We start from the raw sequence: 13,702 nt of genomic DNA, 5'->3' as shown, positions 1-13,702 counted from the left end.
ATGTTAATAGACATATGCTCATAGCTCAGTATGCAATACTCAGTACTTGCTGCTATTGTTATCCAACCACTGCACTTCCATTTTGCTGCTACTCGGCATCTAAACTGTCATCTGTGTCATTGTATCCTTGAATTTCCAAACTGTGGGACCAATAAAGGCTTTGTTGTCTTATCTATGAGTCTTTACCTGGCCTTATATTCCCTTAACACAAAATCATCACTATATCAACTGAGTTATGACTTTTATTAAATATTGTTCTTCTTTTTGTGGCTAGCTTTAGTCTGCTTTTCTAAATGTTTTTATATCCCTGCCAGCCAACAACACAATGATCTGCTCAACACAATACACTGCTGCACACTGATCAGCAAGTTCATGCCTTATGCATTTTCACTCTATGATGTGGCAAAAGGTAGATGGATATAGAAACATATATCTGCACATATATGTATATATATATATATATATATATATATATATATATATATATATATACATACATGTTAGAGAGAGAGAGACAGATGTTTTTGCTTCCATTTCACATAAAATATAACAGGAGAAAATTGAGAAAGGCATTCATTTTTTTCTATAAAATACATAAATGTGACACAACAGTGCAAAATGTAAGACTGTAATAACTGGGCAGCATGGTGCCTGCTGTTCAGTCTGGCCAAACCACCTTCTCTACATCACAAGCAGTGCTCACTGTGGCCGACGAGCCAGGAAAGAATATTCTGGAGAGAATGCTTCTCCGCATGCATCCTCCACTGCCTGCACGCGTGGAGACAAGGGTCACACCCCTCCATAGCCATGCAGAATAAAGAATAATAAATCGTGGCTGGCCGATGAATCAATTGTGAACCAGAGCAGCCTGGAGGAAAATCACGTTTTCCCAGTGTCTCCACTGTCCTCTGTTTTCCTTTAAAACAGCAGAAATCATGCTTTTATACCTCTTTAATGTTCTAATATCTAAGTGAGGCATTCAAAAGCTAGTGATTAAATACCATCAGATGGGGGTAAATAAAGTCCCAATGACTGAAATAAACAGTATAAAAAACACAAACAGTATAAAAATGTACAAAGTGTTATCTAGAATTTCCAGTTTCACACACTTAAAGTAGGAACATGAGTTTTATGTTTCAGTGATTGCATTTCCAAAAGCTGTGAAGTCCTTCCCAGGGTCCTCCTCTCGCTGTGTGTTCAAAGCATTATGTGGAACAGCACTCATGCTTTTCGCTGCTGTTTGTTCTCTCACAGCCCTCACCTGAGGTTCAACAACCTGACCCTCATTTCAACACACGGTTTCCCCGGCGACTATAACCACGAGGACGCTGGATTTCTGTCCACAAGGTGAGTGAGCAGAACAACATGCACATGAAAATGGAAAACCTTGTGGCGCCATCTCACATTCCCAAACATGTTGGATATATATCGACATACCATCAGACAGCTGGAAAAACACCAGAGTGTGTGATTATTTTAAGTGTAATTAAACTTAGTTAAAAACAGTGTTTTAGAAGGAAAAATGTAAACGCAACATGACATTATTATTATTTCAGAATATTATGAAAGAAACTTTAAAAGCAATGCTATTTGCCACTGTGTGAGGCAACCTCTTTCACATTAATGAATCAGACACATTTGCAGATTCTTGTACACGTTTCCACAAACATTAAGAACATTTGTACACATTTTTTTTTAAATTGAGCCGAATTCTGTGCCGGAGACCGGCCAACAAACGATGACAGACACTGACATTGTCAGTGCATATTAGAAATACAGATTTCTAACTGAAAGTGCATCATCAGTTGCATTGTGGAGGCTTGTATTAGAAAATTAGCATTAATAAAATTCTTCTAGTTTAAGTTTCTTCTTCTCGTCTTCATGCAGTCATGCCTACAGCAGCAGAGACTTGGCCCAGATCCCAGTGCGTTCCTTCATCAGTGTGGTGACGGGGAAGTTGGTGGGCATCAGAAGGAAGTCCAAATACGTCCTTTTGTCCAGTGGGGAGAAGGTGCCCTACGACCACCTCATCCTCTGTACTGGCCTGCAGTATCGGGTGAGATGATTGGTACTTGTAATTTGAGTTGTAAAAAGTCTTCCCTCTGACAGCAGAGCTGTTACTGCAGTGTAAACATGGTGAAAAATATTTCCGGCTTATGTGTGCTGTTTGGTTAGAGAAAATAGCTGAAAAACATGTCATTACAACGCAGTCACATCCACCTGCACCACCCCCACTACACACTAAATAATAACCATGAATCAGAATGATCAACTTTTTTTAAAAATTCAACGAAAATTGAAGCATGAGCTTTAGAGAAGTGTTTTTAATCATAGAACAGTTGTATTTAACTGCATTAGATAGCAGAGATGTCCCTAATAAAGTGCTCAATGAGTGTTTAAGTAGTTTTTTGTTTGCATAAGTATCAGCAGGATTCACAGACTACACTGAGTTACAAACAACAACAACTTAATATGACGTCCTCGGGTCACCGATGTTCCTTTGGCATTATAATTTAGTTCTAACTTTAAGAGGAGAAAAAAGCTATTTACATCTCTTTAAAGCTGACACAGAGGATACAGCTGCAGCACTCAGACAGGCAACAACAAAATGTTTGTTTCTGACCTGAGGCTAAGAAATGGGCAGGAAAAAGACACAGAAATAAAAACCATAGACAACACACAAGAAAAAGCCAACTGTCAAAGTAAAACAGGAAACATACAAATGACAGAATAAACAGGGAAAGTTTAACCGAGAAGGCACATTCATGAGAGAGGGGAGAGAACAGACTGGGGAGATTAATACAACAACGGAATGAAAAACAAGGACCAGAACTCAATAATTTAATTTAAAGCTCACAAAAACTAAAAAGCGTTGTCAGCATGAGAAATTAAAAACAACAATCAAAACAGTGATCCAAATCAATAAATATAAAAGAACCAAAGCTCACGAACATCCCCACACCCTCGGACCACGACACGTCTGTCACACTGTCTTGTTATATGATTGTTGTCCGTGCTGAAGGACACTTTGTGCATAATGGTGACGCACAGCATTCCTTTCATGATGTCTCCTTTTAACTGTTTGCTATTACATGACTGAAATGTGAGAAGTTAAAGAAATAAATTTAATTTGTTTTGTGTGTGTGTGTGTGTGTGTGTGTGTGTGTGTGTGTGTGTGTGTGTGTGTGTGTGTGTGTGTGTGTGTGTAGGTACCGTGTCCCACTGGTGTAGATGTGAGCCAGCCTGTCACAAACAGCCAGCTGCACTCCACTCACAGCAGATACACTGGGCCCGTGCCCTCCAACCTCTTCACCCTCAACGACCTCCACGACTGCATGGCTGCTCGCCGCTGGCTCTGTGCCAACTTTTTGGAGCTGGAGGGTAAATGGAAAGCCTCGCCTACACACACACACACACATACACAGAACACCTAAAATTAATCTGTAGTAGTATGTCATTACTCAGCCAGTCACTGCTGAAGTGCCCTGGTATAATTAGCAGCTAATTAGCTGCAGAGAAATCTTTCATCTCCGTGAATCAGGTCGGCCTCTTCCATCCATTTTCCATTATCATATCACTTTCTGAGAGCCGGCTTTTCAGAGCAGGGAAAATGCACAGTGTCATTAAGCAAAATTAATCTGCTCTCTGAAGGAATTGTGCAGTGATCTAGAGTGAGGCTTTTATACATACTAATTAGCTGATTCCAGTCATAAAGGAAAACCATTAATACATGCAAATTGCAGAGACAGACCTTTGCAGATACCATGTTTATTTCCATATTTTAATAATAACAGCAGAAGGAAAACAAAGAGTGTATGTAAATCTCAGCCTTCGAGTGCAGGGAAGTTTCTCTGATTTGCCACAAATCCAACAAAAATATAAAAAACAAAGATGTTACAGTTGATCTTTAAACATTTTATTATCCTGCTCCAGCAATGTTCATGCAAATTATTTAAATAAATATCTAGTTTTTTTTTAAACTGTATACGGACAAACAAGTGGGGTAAAAACACTTAATGACAACTCCCGAGGCAGGAGGTGTTACAGGTGAATAACCGACTTGGTATCATTTTTAATATAACATGCTCGGTTCATTTCCACCAACACAGAGATTATTAGCACTTCACAAAGATGTCAGCAGGGACAGTTGTTTATGTAACTAATGTGTCCTGCATGAACATGACAATTAATATTCACGAAATGAGCATGTGCAGCTCTAAGCTATTAAATATAATGTTTCCTCTGTTTCCAAGTAAAAAAAAAAACATATGGTGATATTTATGAATTCATGAAGTCATATGAACATGTGCAATGACAGAAATTCTAAAGCTGACATGCTAACTGAACGTATTAGTGTGTTCACAAAATTAGGAAAAACACATCCAATGAGAGGGAAAGACTGCATTTAACGGGGTCTATTTTTTGTGCATACTAATCGATGTTTGATGACTGAGGGTCTGTGTTTTGTGTTGTTATGGTTTTTTCTCCAGGGCAGGGAAACTTTTCATGTTTTTAAATGTTTATGGTCACCGAGAGTTGAAAATTTTTGACCTTCTGGGAAAACCCAGCTGTCCAATCACAGTGTAGGAGGGGCAAGACAAAAACTACACCGTCCAACCATTAAATGCTAAGCAACAATGGAGAAGATGTTATTGCTGCCTGTAGCAAAATTAAATCCCCAAACTACCAGAGTAATTATATGGAAGATCATGATTAAAGTGGCATTTTGTTTCCCTGTGGGTGTAACAGTTAAGCAGCAGTCAGGTGGAGTGGAGTTCATGCAACACTTTACTTTTGTGGATATCGTGTATCATAGCAACCAAAGGAGCTCAGCTGATAAAACACTCCCAACCGCTCCTGGCTGCATTTTGTTTGTGTATTTGTATGAGATGGTCAGAGTATGTGGTAATTTTTCAAAACAAACTACTGTGTTTGTGTAAGCTCTTTACCGTTAATAGCAATGATATTAGCAGCATGTGATCATGGCTTATATAAATCTAACTCATCATACTGCTCCTCTCATTCAGTACCATGGACAGAGGCCATGAACAGCAACCTGTGAAAGCCTTCACCTCCTCCTGTGCTGATAAAACTAGACTAGAAAGACATTTCAGATTAAATGTAGCAACTTCAATTCAGTTTTAATTATATCACAATATAATAATATAAATATATAAATATAATCACAAAAACAGTCACCTCGAGGCACTTTATATTGTTAGATAAAGATTCAACAGTAATACAGAGATAACCCCAGCAATTTGATTCTGTATTTAACATAGAGCCAATGAAGACAAACCAATATAGAGAAGAGAAATATGCTTTCTAGTCCCTGTCAGTACTCTTGCTGCAGCATTTTTCGATTAACTGAAGGCTTTTCACGGAGTTTTTAGGAAATCCTGATAAAAAATGAATTACAGTCGTCCGAGCTACAAGTAATTAATGTATGAACTAGTTTTTCAGCATCACTCTGAGACAGAGTGACTTTTTAGAGTTTCTAATTTTAGAGATATTATACAAATGGAAGAAAGCAGTCCTGCATATGTGTTTAATATGTACATTAAAGGACATACCTTGGTCAAAAATGACTCCAAGGTTCCTCACAGTGTTACTGGAAGCCAAGGTAATGCCATCTAGATTAAGTGTCTGGTAAGACACAATGTTTCTAAGATTTTATAGGGCCAAGTACAATAACCTCAGTCTTATCTGAATTTAAAATCAGAAAATTAGAGGTCATCCACATCTTTATGTCTTTAAGACATTCCTGCAGTTTAACTAATTGGTGTGTGTTATTTGGCTTCATGTATAGATAAAGTTGTGTGTCATCTGCACAGCAGTGAAAATGTATGCTATGTCTTCTGATGATATTGCCTAAGGGAAGCATGTATAATGTAAACAGAATTGGTCCTAGCACTGAACCCTGTGGAACTCCATAATTAACCTTAGTGTGTGAAGAGGACTCTCCATTTACATGAACAAATTGGAATCAATAAGATAGATATGATACAAACCACTGCAGCGCAGTACCTGTAATACCTACAGCATGCTGTAATCGTTCTAATAGGATATTATGGTTGACAGTATCGAACGCTGCAAAGGTCTAGCAGGACAAGCAAAGAGATGAGTCCACTGTCAGAGGCGATAAGAAGATTGTAACGTTGACTAAAGCTGTTTCTGTACTGTGATGAGCTCTGATCTTCTGCAGATAAATGGCTTCTTTAAAGAGTTTCAGTCAGGTTTCCGGTAGCTGCTTTACAACTACTCCTTCAAGAGCAGATTGGCCTATAATTAGCTAAGACCACTGGGTCAATGTGACCTTACTTTGGTTTAATAAGAGAGAGACAAAGGATGGAAAAAAAGCTACCTCAGATAACACACAGTAGCATTAGCTGTTTTTCTTCACAGTCCAGGTGCAGTTGAATAGCCTTTGGAAGGTTCCTGACTGAGTGAAGTGATCCAGAGGTGTGGCAGCCACAATAAGAGCTGTTTGAATTCTCTTATTACTAAGGAAAGGTGCTTCTGTGCTTCCTTTATTACCTCCTGCAGCTGAACCATCTTTCATGACAGGAAAGGAGATAATAACATCCCATAATTCATACTGACACATCATTCCACCATTCACTGAAACCATCAACAAAACTGACAAGTCACACAGATCATCGAAATGTTAATTAACACTGTGTTTTTTATTTCACGCCATAACCTGCTGATAAGCTTTGATTTTTCAGCAACAGGCTGGTAAAGCCAGAGCTGAACTCAAAACATCACACTTATGTAATAAAATCTGCTTTTTTGAGATGTAAGTCAAGATTATGAGCAATATGTATTGATCAAAGTGCTTTTATGGTTTGCTGTAGTTCAGGTTTTTTGTATTTCCAGCCTTTTTTTCACGTTAGGTTCAGAGCTGTTACTTGTTACTTTTGCTCCCTTTTTTTAAAAAGTTCTAACCTCTGTAATTAAGTTATATTTTCACCAGTGACCTGCATGAAACAGGAACAACAACTGTAAGAATATTCAACTGAACATGATTTGGAAGGCATTGGTTAACCCGATGCCTTCCAAGGTTGTATTTCCATATCGTGTAATTCACTGGTCAGGTCCACTCTCTGAGAAGTCTTAGCTTAGTTTGAGTCCATCCACACAGGCACAGGCTCACTGGACAGCAGGCAGTTATTTTGATCTTTTATTTATTTGTTACATTTGCAAAAACATATTTGCAAATTGAAGATAATCATATAAAAGCCCCCCCAAAAACACATTTTGTAAGCACCTGTTATCTCTTTTCAAAACAATTGTATTGTTATTTTAATTAAAGGATTTTTCACGGTTAGCTTAGTTTTAGTATTACTAGGAAAACTCTGTTTACATGAGTTGGCATGAATTCACGCACATATAAAATTTCAGTTTGTGCTCACTTTGTGTGTCGGACATTTGGAATGAAAGTCCTGCCGGTCGAGGTGCTGTCCATTACAAACAGCAAAGCACGAGGAGCTGAAGTAGAAGGAAAACTCATTCAGATGCTCTCATTTGTCCTCATGCATCTGTGGTTCAGAGTTCAGCAAGCCGAGGGCCTCTTGTAGAACAATGTGTAGCTTTTCCCTTCGTTTTCAAGGCCGTTTGTAAAACCTGAGCAGACTGAGCTATTGTCTGTAGACTGGAAAACATTGGTTTGAAAAAGAGAGATTATTTGTATTGTATCTTTGGACAATAACATCTGTTGTGCTCACAATCAGAAAAGCATACAAGAGCTCCTAAATGGAGAAAAATGCATGTAAATTCATTTTTTGTTTTCAGAAAGCTGTTACTGCAGTTTTTTGTTTGGATCTGAGTCCTCTCATGCATCACGTTTCATGTCTGTTATTAATGAAATGACAGCGGCTGATTTTTCACCAATTTCAGAGTGGAAGGTAACAACTGTGCTCCCCAAACTTTGTAGGTAAAATTTTGTTGAGTGTGAATACAGCTGCTAGTGTGTGTTTTATGGATAGTTTCTTGCCTTTTAACAGTGAGGTCTGTCATGTCGTGAAGAGCAGCTTTTACCATTTAAACCATCGCTGAGACAGTTTAAAGATGTAGAAAAAGTTTTCTGTGTTTTTATAACCTCTCAGCTGTTTGTCCCTGTTTGTTGTTAAAGCCCTCCGTAGATCTGCTCCACAATATGTTAACATCATATTCTCCCTCCACATCCAACCTCTTGCATAAAAATTGAAGCTGATCGGGCTTCTTCTGTTATTGTTATTACCATCTAAGTGAAGTCCACTTCATGCCCAACCTAGTTCAGGGTATTTGTCAAGTCCACTGTCAACATTTCAACAATGATTTTTGTTTTATTCTTTTATTTTTCTCTAATTCTGTTTTTGTGTTTATTTATTTTGTTATTTTTATATTATAAGTTTATTATATTTCTCTTTTATGTGATTTTCATGATTTGGTCATCATCATGTTTTGTGTTTCTCTTGCAGTCATTTGCACTGCCTTCTCTGTTGGTCCTTTTTGCACTTTGGGTCGATTCACACAGTTTTCAATAAAAATACTGACCAATATTTTGGTGCTTTTACTGCATCATGCGAGTATTTGTGAAGTTGGTTATTTCCTCCCGTGTGCTACATGTGATAAAAAACATCCCGACCTGACTGTCCTGAAGCCGTCCAAAGTTCACGTAGGAAAACGGCCAAGTACTCATATTTATGCAGGTGTATCATGCGGCTTAGTAACTTTAACCAGTAACTTTAATCATTAACCACCTCACATAAACAATGAATGTTTATGTATGTTTTTTAAGAGGAATTCTCTTTTCTGCCAAACCTGACATAGGAGTTTGTGAGTGAACTCTCACTATGAAACCTTTCCTTCTTTGCGTCTTCTCAGATAATGCCATCGTCTACGGAAACAACATCGACGTCTACACCACCGTAGAGACTCTGCTGAAACTCGGCATTCGTGGATCTCGTATCCATCTTGTCCTCTTCCCTCCTGAGCCAGGCGTCTCCAGCTTCTTGGACTCATCTGTAGAAAAAGCCGTGGCGATGGCCATGGAGAACGCCATGGTCCAGATCCACCGTAACTGTGTGCTGGCCCAGTTTAACAATGGCAAACAACCCGACCCTCTCACATCGGCATCGTTCACCACTGATGCAGAGCCTCTCCATCTGCAGTGTGGAGTAAGTCAGAATTTCTGATGCTTTCAAAATCCACCGGATGCTTTCAGTGCTCATCCAGACGGGTTATTAATTCTTACAAAAAGAAATGATATCCAAACAATGGTGGGTTACTGGCCAAGGTGCCTGGTAGAGCTGGAAAAGCTTGAGCGGCTGAATTCTCCAGATTGTGGCTCTTGGTTGGATGTTAATTTCCCTCCTGGAAGCAAACTGTGTTTGTCAAGCACAAAATGATGTTGGTGTGTTTCCCATTTCCATCACTTCCATTGTCTCAGAAAGAAGATGATTCTGCTTCTGGGTTTGTGTTGAATTTTCTTGTTAAAATTCTGCTGTGTGCAAGGTCCTGTTGTCATTAGTCTGTGTGTATTTCACATACTGTGGAACACTGAGACAGACATACAAGTATTTAGGAAAATAATGAATGCAAAACCCCAAAGTGCCTATAAGTTTAATAACTGATTATTTATTCCACCTCCAGAGTTTTGTTTTTTCAAAGAACATATTATGGGTTTGTTTTTTTGGCATCATCGCAGCTTCATCACTCAGGCCTCTTGACTCTGAGCAGCTTTTGGACTTCAGGATGAATCATCATCTGTGTCAGTATTTAGCTTCCTGAAAGCATCACCACTCGAGAGTCATCTTATATTTATCATCTTAATTTGGGACGTTTAATTTCAAGCAGAGACTGAATATGTAAAAAAAATGGATGTGTATGTTTTGTGTTTGCAAAGTGAAGCTGTGGCTTTAAACCTGCATTCTTTGTAATGGCCAGCAGGGGTCGACTCCTCTGTTCTTACAAAGACTTGCCCCCAGTTTTTTCCCTGTCTGTAGCTCATATTTATCACATATACATATACATAAAAGAAGAAAGGTAAAAACATCAGGTAGACGTTGGATCGTGTAAAGTGTGAATCCAATAAAGATTCCACCTCGAGACACGATGGCTCTTTTTGTCCTTTCAGGTGTTCATCAACCTCTCCAATAAAGGAGTCGACTACGATGCCTTCAACAGCTTCAACAAGTCCTTCCTGGTATTTGATGGCAGGCTCGTCATAAACTCCACCTTCAGAACCGCCGATTCATCCATTTGGGCTGCTGGGCCTCTCACCAAATTCTCCCGCCGTTACTACATAGATGAATGGACACATGCCAACTTTAACTCCAAGGAAGTGGGCCAGGACCTGGCAGCCATGATGTTGCCCCTGTTTGATCCAACCGTGGAGCCTGCTGAGGCACCTCCACCTGAAACAGACCGTCTGGTACTGCTGTACAAGCAGGCCAAAATTCAAGGTCTGATTAGAACCGAGGTTTAGTTTTGATTGATGGATAATTTTATTGTAATATGCTCAGTATTTCTGAAGACTGGCTTCAGAAAGCAGTAGCTTTAGCTTTAGCTTTAGCTTAAGGGAATCGCCTTAAAGGCAAAATAATTTTGGAGGATTATTTTGACCCATGAAACATGCAAAGGTGAGTAAAAGTAAAAATATGGGGCTGAAAATAATCAGAATGGGTCAAATTAGTCTTGAATTGAAAAGAGTTAACGACAGCAAAAGATTTATTTCCATCTGCAGTAATAATAATAACAATAATAATAATAATGTATACTTTATTGACCCCCGTGGGGAAATTACTCTCTCTGAATTTGACCCATTCACCCAGTGAAGCAGTGGGCAGCCATTAAGCAAGCGCACCGGGGAGCAGTGTGTAGGGACGGTACCTAGCTCAAGGGTACCTCAGGGTAACCGTTCTGTGGATTCAAACCCCCGATCTTCCGATCATGGGGCGACCACTCCACCTACTGACCTATCCCTGCCCCCTCAAAAGTTTAGTATCTTGCCCAAGGATATTTGGCATGTAGACTAGGAAGCCAGGAATCGAACCACCAACCTTCCGATCAGTAGATGACCTGCTCTACCTGCCTGAGCTACAGCCATCTTGAAACATCTCTGGGCTCTTCCACAATTAGTGCCATCCATCCTCTTCCACTTATTCAATATATGCATATATATATATACTTTTCAAAGACTTTCATCGGTAACACGTCCCTTGACAATGTGACGTTAAAATTCTCACTTTTGTGGTTTTGTTTATTGGTTCCCAACAGGAGCCAGCTCTGCCGGTCTGACCCTGTTTATTTATTATGGAAATGAATCTTCTTGGGAAACTACAACTGAACTGGTTCCTCAGTGGGCCCAGAAGAGCTGACCCATCTTAAAATTCCTTCACATTCATGGGCAGATCTCAGCTTTGCATATACTTTCAGGGTTTGTCGCTTCAGCTCGACGTTCTCCTCGCTGTCCTTCCTCCTGTCCACGCCTGTTGTCGCCTGCTTTTATCTGAGAGAATTCGTACCGCCAGAATGTTTTTCATTATGTGTTTGTGAAACATTTTCCAATCTTTCACCCACCCACCCAGCGCCGATGTTATTGTGGTGGACACTCGAATTATAGCTGGCGTAACAATGCCGCATTGTGCCGCGGTGCATTCACCGAGCGACCAAGGCCACTCGGCGGGTTACATAAACACGACAGCCTCTCTGCTTCACCCTCCTCAAAGAGATGAAACACACGTGAACTTTTCAAAGGGATCTCAGCGTTCAGGGAGAGCACAGACGCCATATCAGCGCCTGTTATCTGAGTTCATTGTCTCAGTTGTGTTTTCCTCAGTGGGTGGATGCTAACAGTGAAATGCCTGTTATGATGTTTTTGCTGCTGTCCAATTTTCGAAGCCACAGAATTTTTCAGCACTGAAACTAATCTTACTGGGATATCTCCCGCTGATAAGACCACAGGCTTTTCACTGCAGTGTTTTCTAAGTGTTGCTTTGATAGATTATAAATAATATTTATCCTGCAAACAATTTTATGATTAAATGTTCGTATTATAAAATGTGCATCAGAAGTTCTCTGAGGTAAAGCTGAGGTATTGGGAGTACTTTATACTGTTATTACAGCTTGGTAATACTCATGGAATAATGGCGTAATAAATCAATATCTGGACATATATTAACGTTTATCATGGGTTTTGCTCTCTCCTCAGGTGGTAAGCTTCCTGGAGGATATCACTACCTGCATGTGACCAAACCATCTCCCACAGACCTGACAGGCCCTCATGTTAAACAGGTAAGCACTCACTGCCCAGGAGTTCAATCTCTGGGTGTTTCATGTCAAACATTAAACCTGGGAATGATTATATTTATTAAGAAATTTAATTCCTGATTAACACAACATGTTCCGAAGCTTTTTTCAACTTAAAACTGAAAAGCAAAATGAAAGAAGAAAGCAACAGGTTTCTTCCTGATAAAAGGGAGTTTTTCCTTCCCAGTGTCACCAAGTACTTTCTCATAGGGAGTCATCTGATTGTTGGGGATTTCTCTGAATTATTTTAGTCTTTATCATCCAATACAAAGCACCGTGGGGCGACCATTTTTGTAATTCGGTGGTATATAAATAAAATTGAATTGAATTCTGTTATTGAATACAACACACTTTTTTCTTTTTCATTGGTTAAAAATTAACGTGGCTGTTAATCGGCTTTTGTTTTTCACGATATTAATGAGCTTCCAGTGTTTTTAGCTGATATTATTTTGAATTGACTATCCAAGGATTTTGATTTGCTTTTGAAGATTTGCATTATAACTTGGAACCAGAGATCAGTGCTCGTGTTCCTCCATCCAAAGTTACAGGATAGAGCGATTGTGACGGGACAGCCGGAGAGAGGCGACTACTTCTGCTTGCATCTTGACTGCTATGAGCTTGTGGAGACGCTCACCTGCTTGTCCCTGAAGCCTCTCCCTGTCTCCAATTACCTGAGTCTCTACATGAAACATCAGCAGCTGCTGGGCCAGCTGCTGAGCCGCTACCAGCAGGGCCTGATCCCTGATCTGTACAGGTGGGACAAACACTGACAGATACTGTTTTACTGAACATCTGCCCATAATATTTGTATACACGCTAGCCTGAAATATATGATGAATAAGTAAAAGCATAGCAGGTCAGTTTTCATTGAATTTATATAAAAACAAACCCCCAAATCATTTTTCACCAGGATTCGTGCACCTCCCCCAAAAATCTACACCTATGTATACACACACACACACACACACCTGCTGATTAGTGCAAAGTAACATACAAATAAAATTCCAGATTTTCCTAAACTAAATCACAACCTCCCTGGGTTGTCTGTGCAATACAGGAAGTCATATTATGTCATTTTAAGATTCTGTTAAAATGGCTAAAAAGGCCCCAACAGAACCAACACCATTCAGAGGTCCAGTTCACTGACTCCAGACAGCTGAGATGAGGCCGAGCCAGCACCGCCTGTCTATAGATACAAACAGTTTTACATCAGGCAGTAAACATGTATAATTTCTACTGGAAACCTAGACTGACTTGTGTTTGGAGCCAGGCTCTCGTGGTCATTAGAGGAACTGCAGTTTACTGTATTTTCATTTTCATCCCTCAGGGTTGAAGCATGTTTAACCTTTCACAACTTTCTTTTCCTGCTTACATGTGAAACTTTGTTAGTTTGAAGTTCTTTTTGCAG

General features: G+C 39.6%; 1 protein-coding gene across 2 annotated transcripts in view; it reads left to right on the top strand.

Moving 5' to 3' along the window:
* The window catches only part of cfap61 (cilia and flagella associated protein 61), a 40,317-nt gene that overhangs the window by 23,713 nt on the left and 2,902 nt on the right, over positions 1-13,702 (top strand). Inside the window, exons 16-22 of one of the 2 annotated variants that reach the window (XM_025899231.1) lie at positions 1,255-1,347; positions 1,888-2,056; positions 3,210-3,381; positions 8,869-9,161; positions 10,121-10,448; positions 12,197-12,279; positions 12,783-13,048. In XM_025899231.1, the coding sequence (XP_025755016.1) occupies positions 1,255-1,347; positions 1,888-2,056; positions 3,210-3,381; positions 8,869-9,161; positions 10,121-10,448; positions 12,197-12,279; positions 12,783-13,048 (1,404 nt within the window). The remainder of the gene's footprint in view (positions 1-1,254; positions 1,348-1,887; positions 2,057-3,209; positions 3,382-8,868; positions 9,162-10,120; positions 10,449-12,196; positions 12,280-12,782; positions 13,049-13,702) is intronic. The other variant, XM_003446661.5, reaches the window with a different exon arrangement.

Source organism: Oreochromis niloticus, linkage group LG15 (genome assembly GCF_001858045.2).
Source record: "Oreochromis niloticus isolate F11D_XX linkage group LG15, O_niloticus_UMD_NMBU, whole genome shotgun sequence".
Taxonomy (NCBI): Eukaryota; Metazoa; Chordata; class Actinopteri; order Cichliformes; family Cichlidae; genus Oreochromis; species Oreochromis niloticus.
The sequence above is the reverse complement of the archived record's forward strand: the minus strand, read 5'-3'. Positions and strand labels throughout refer to the sequence as shown.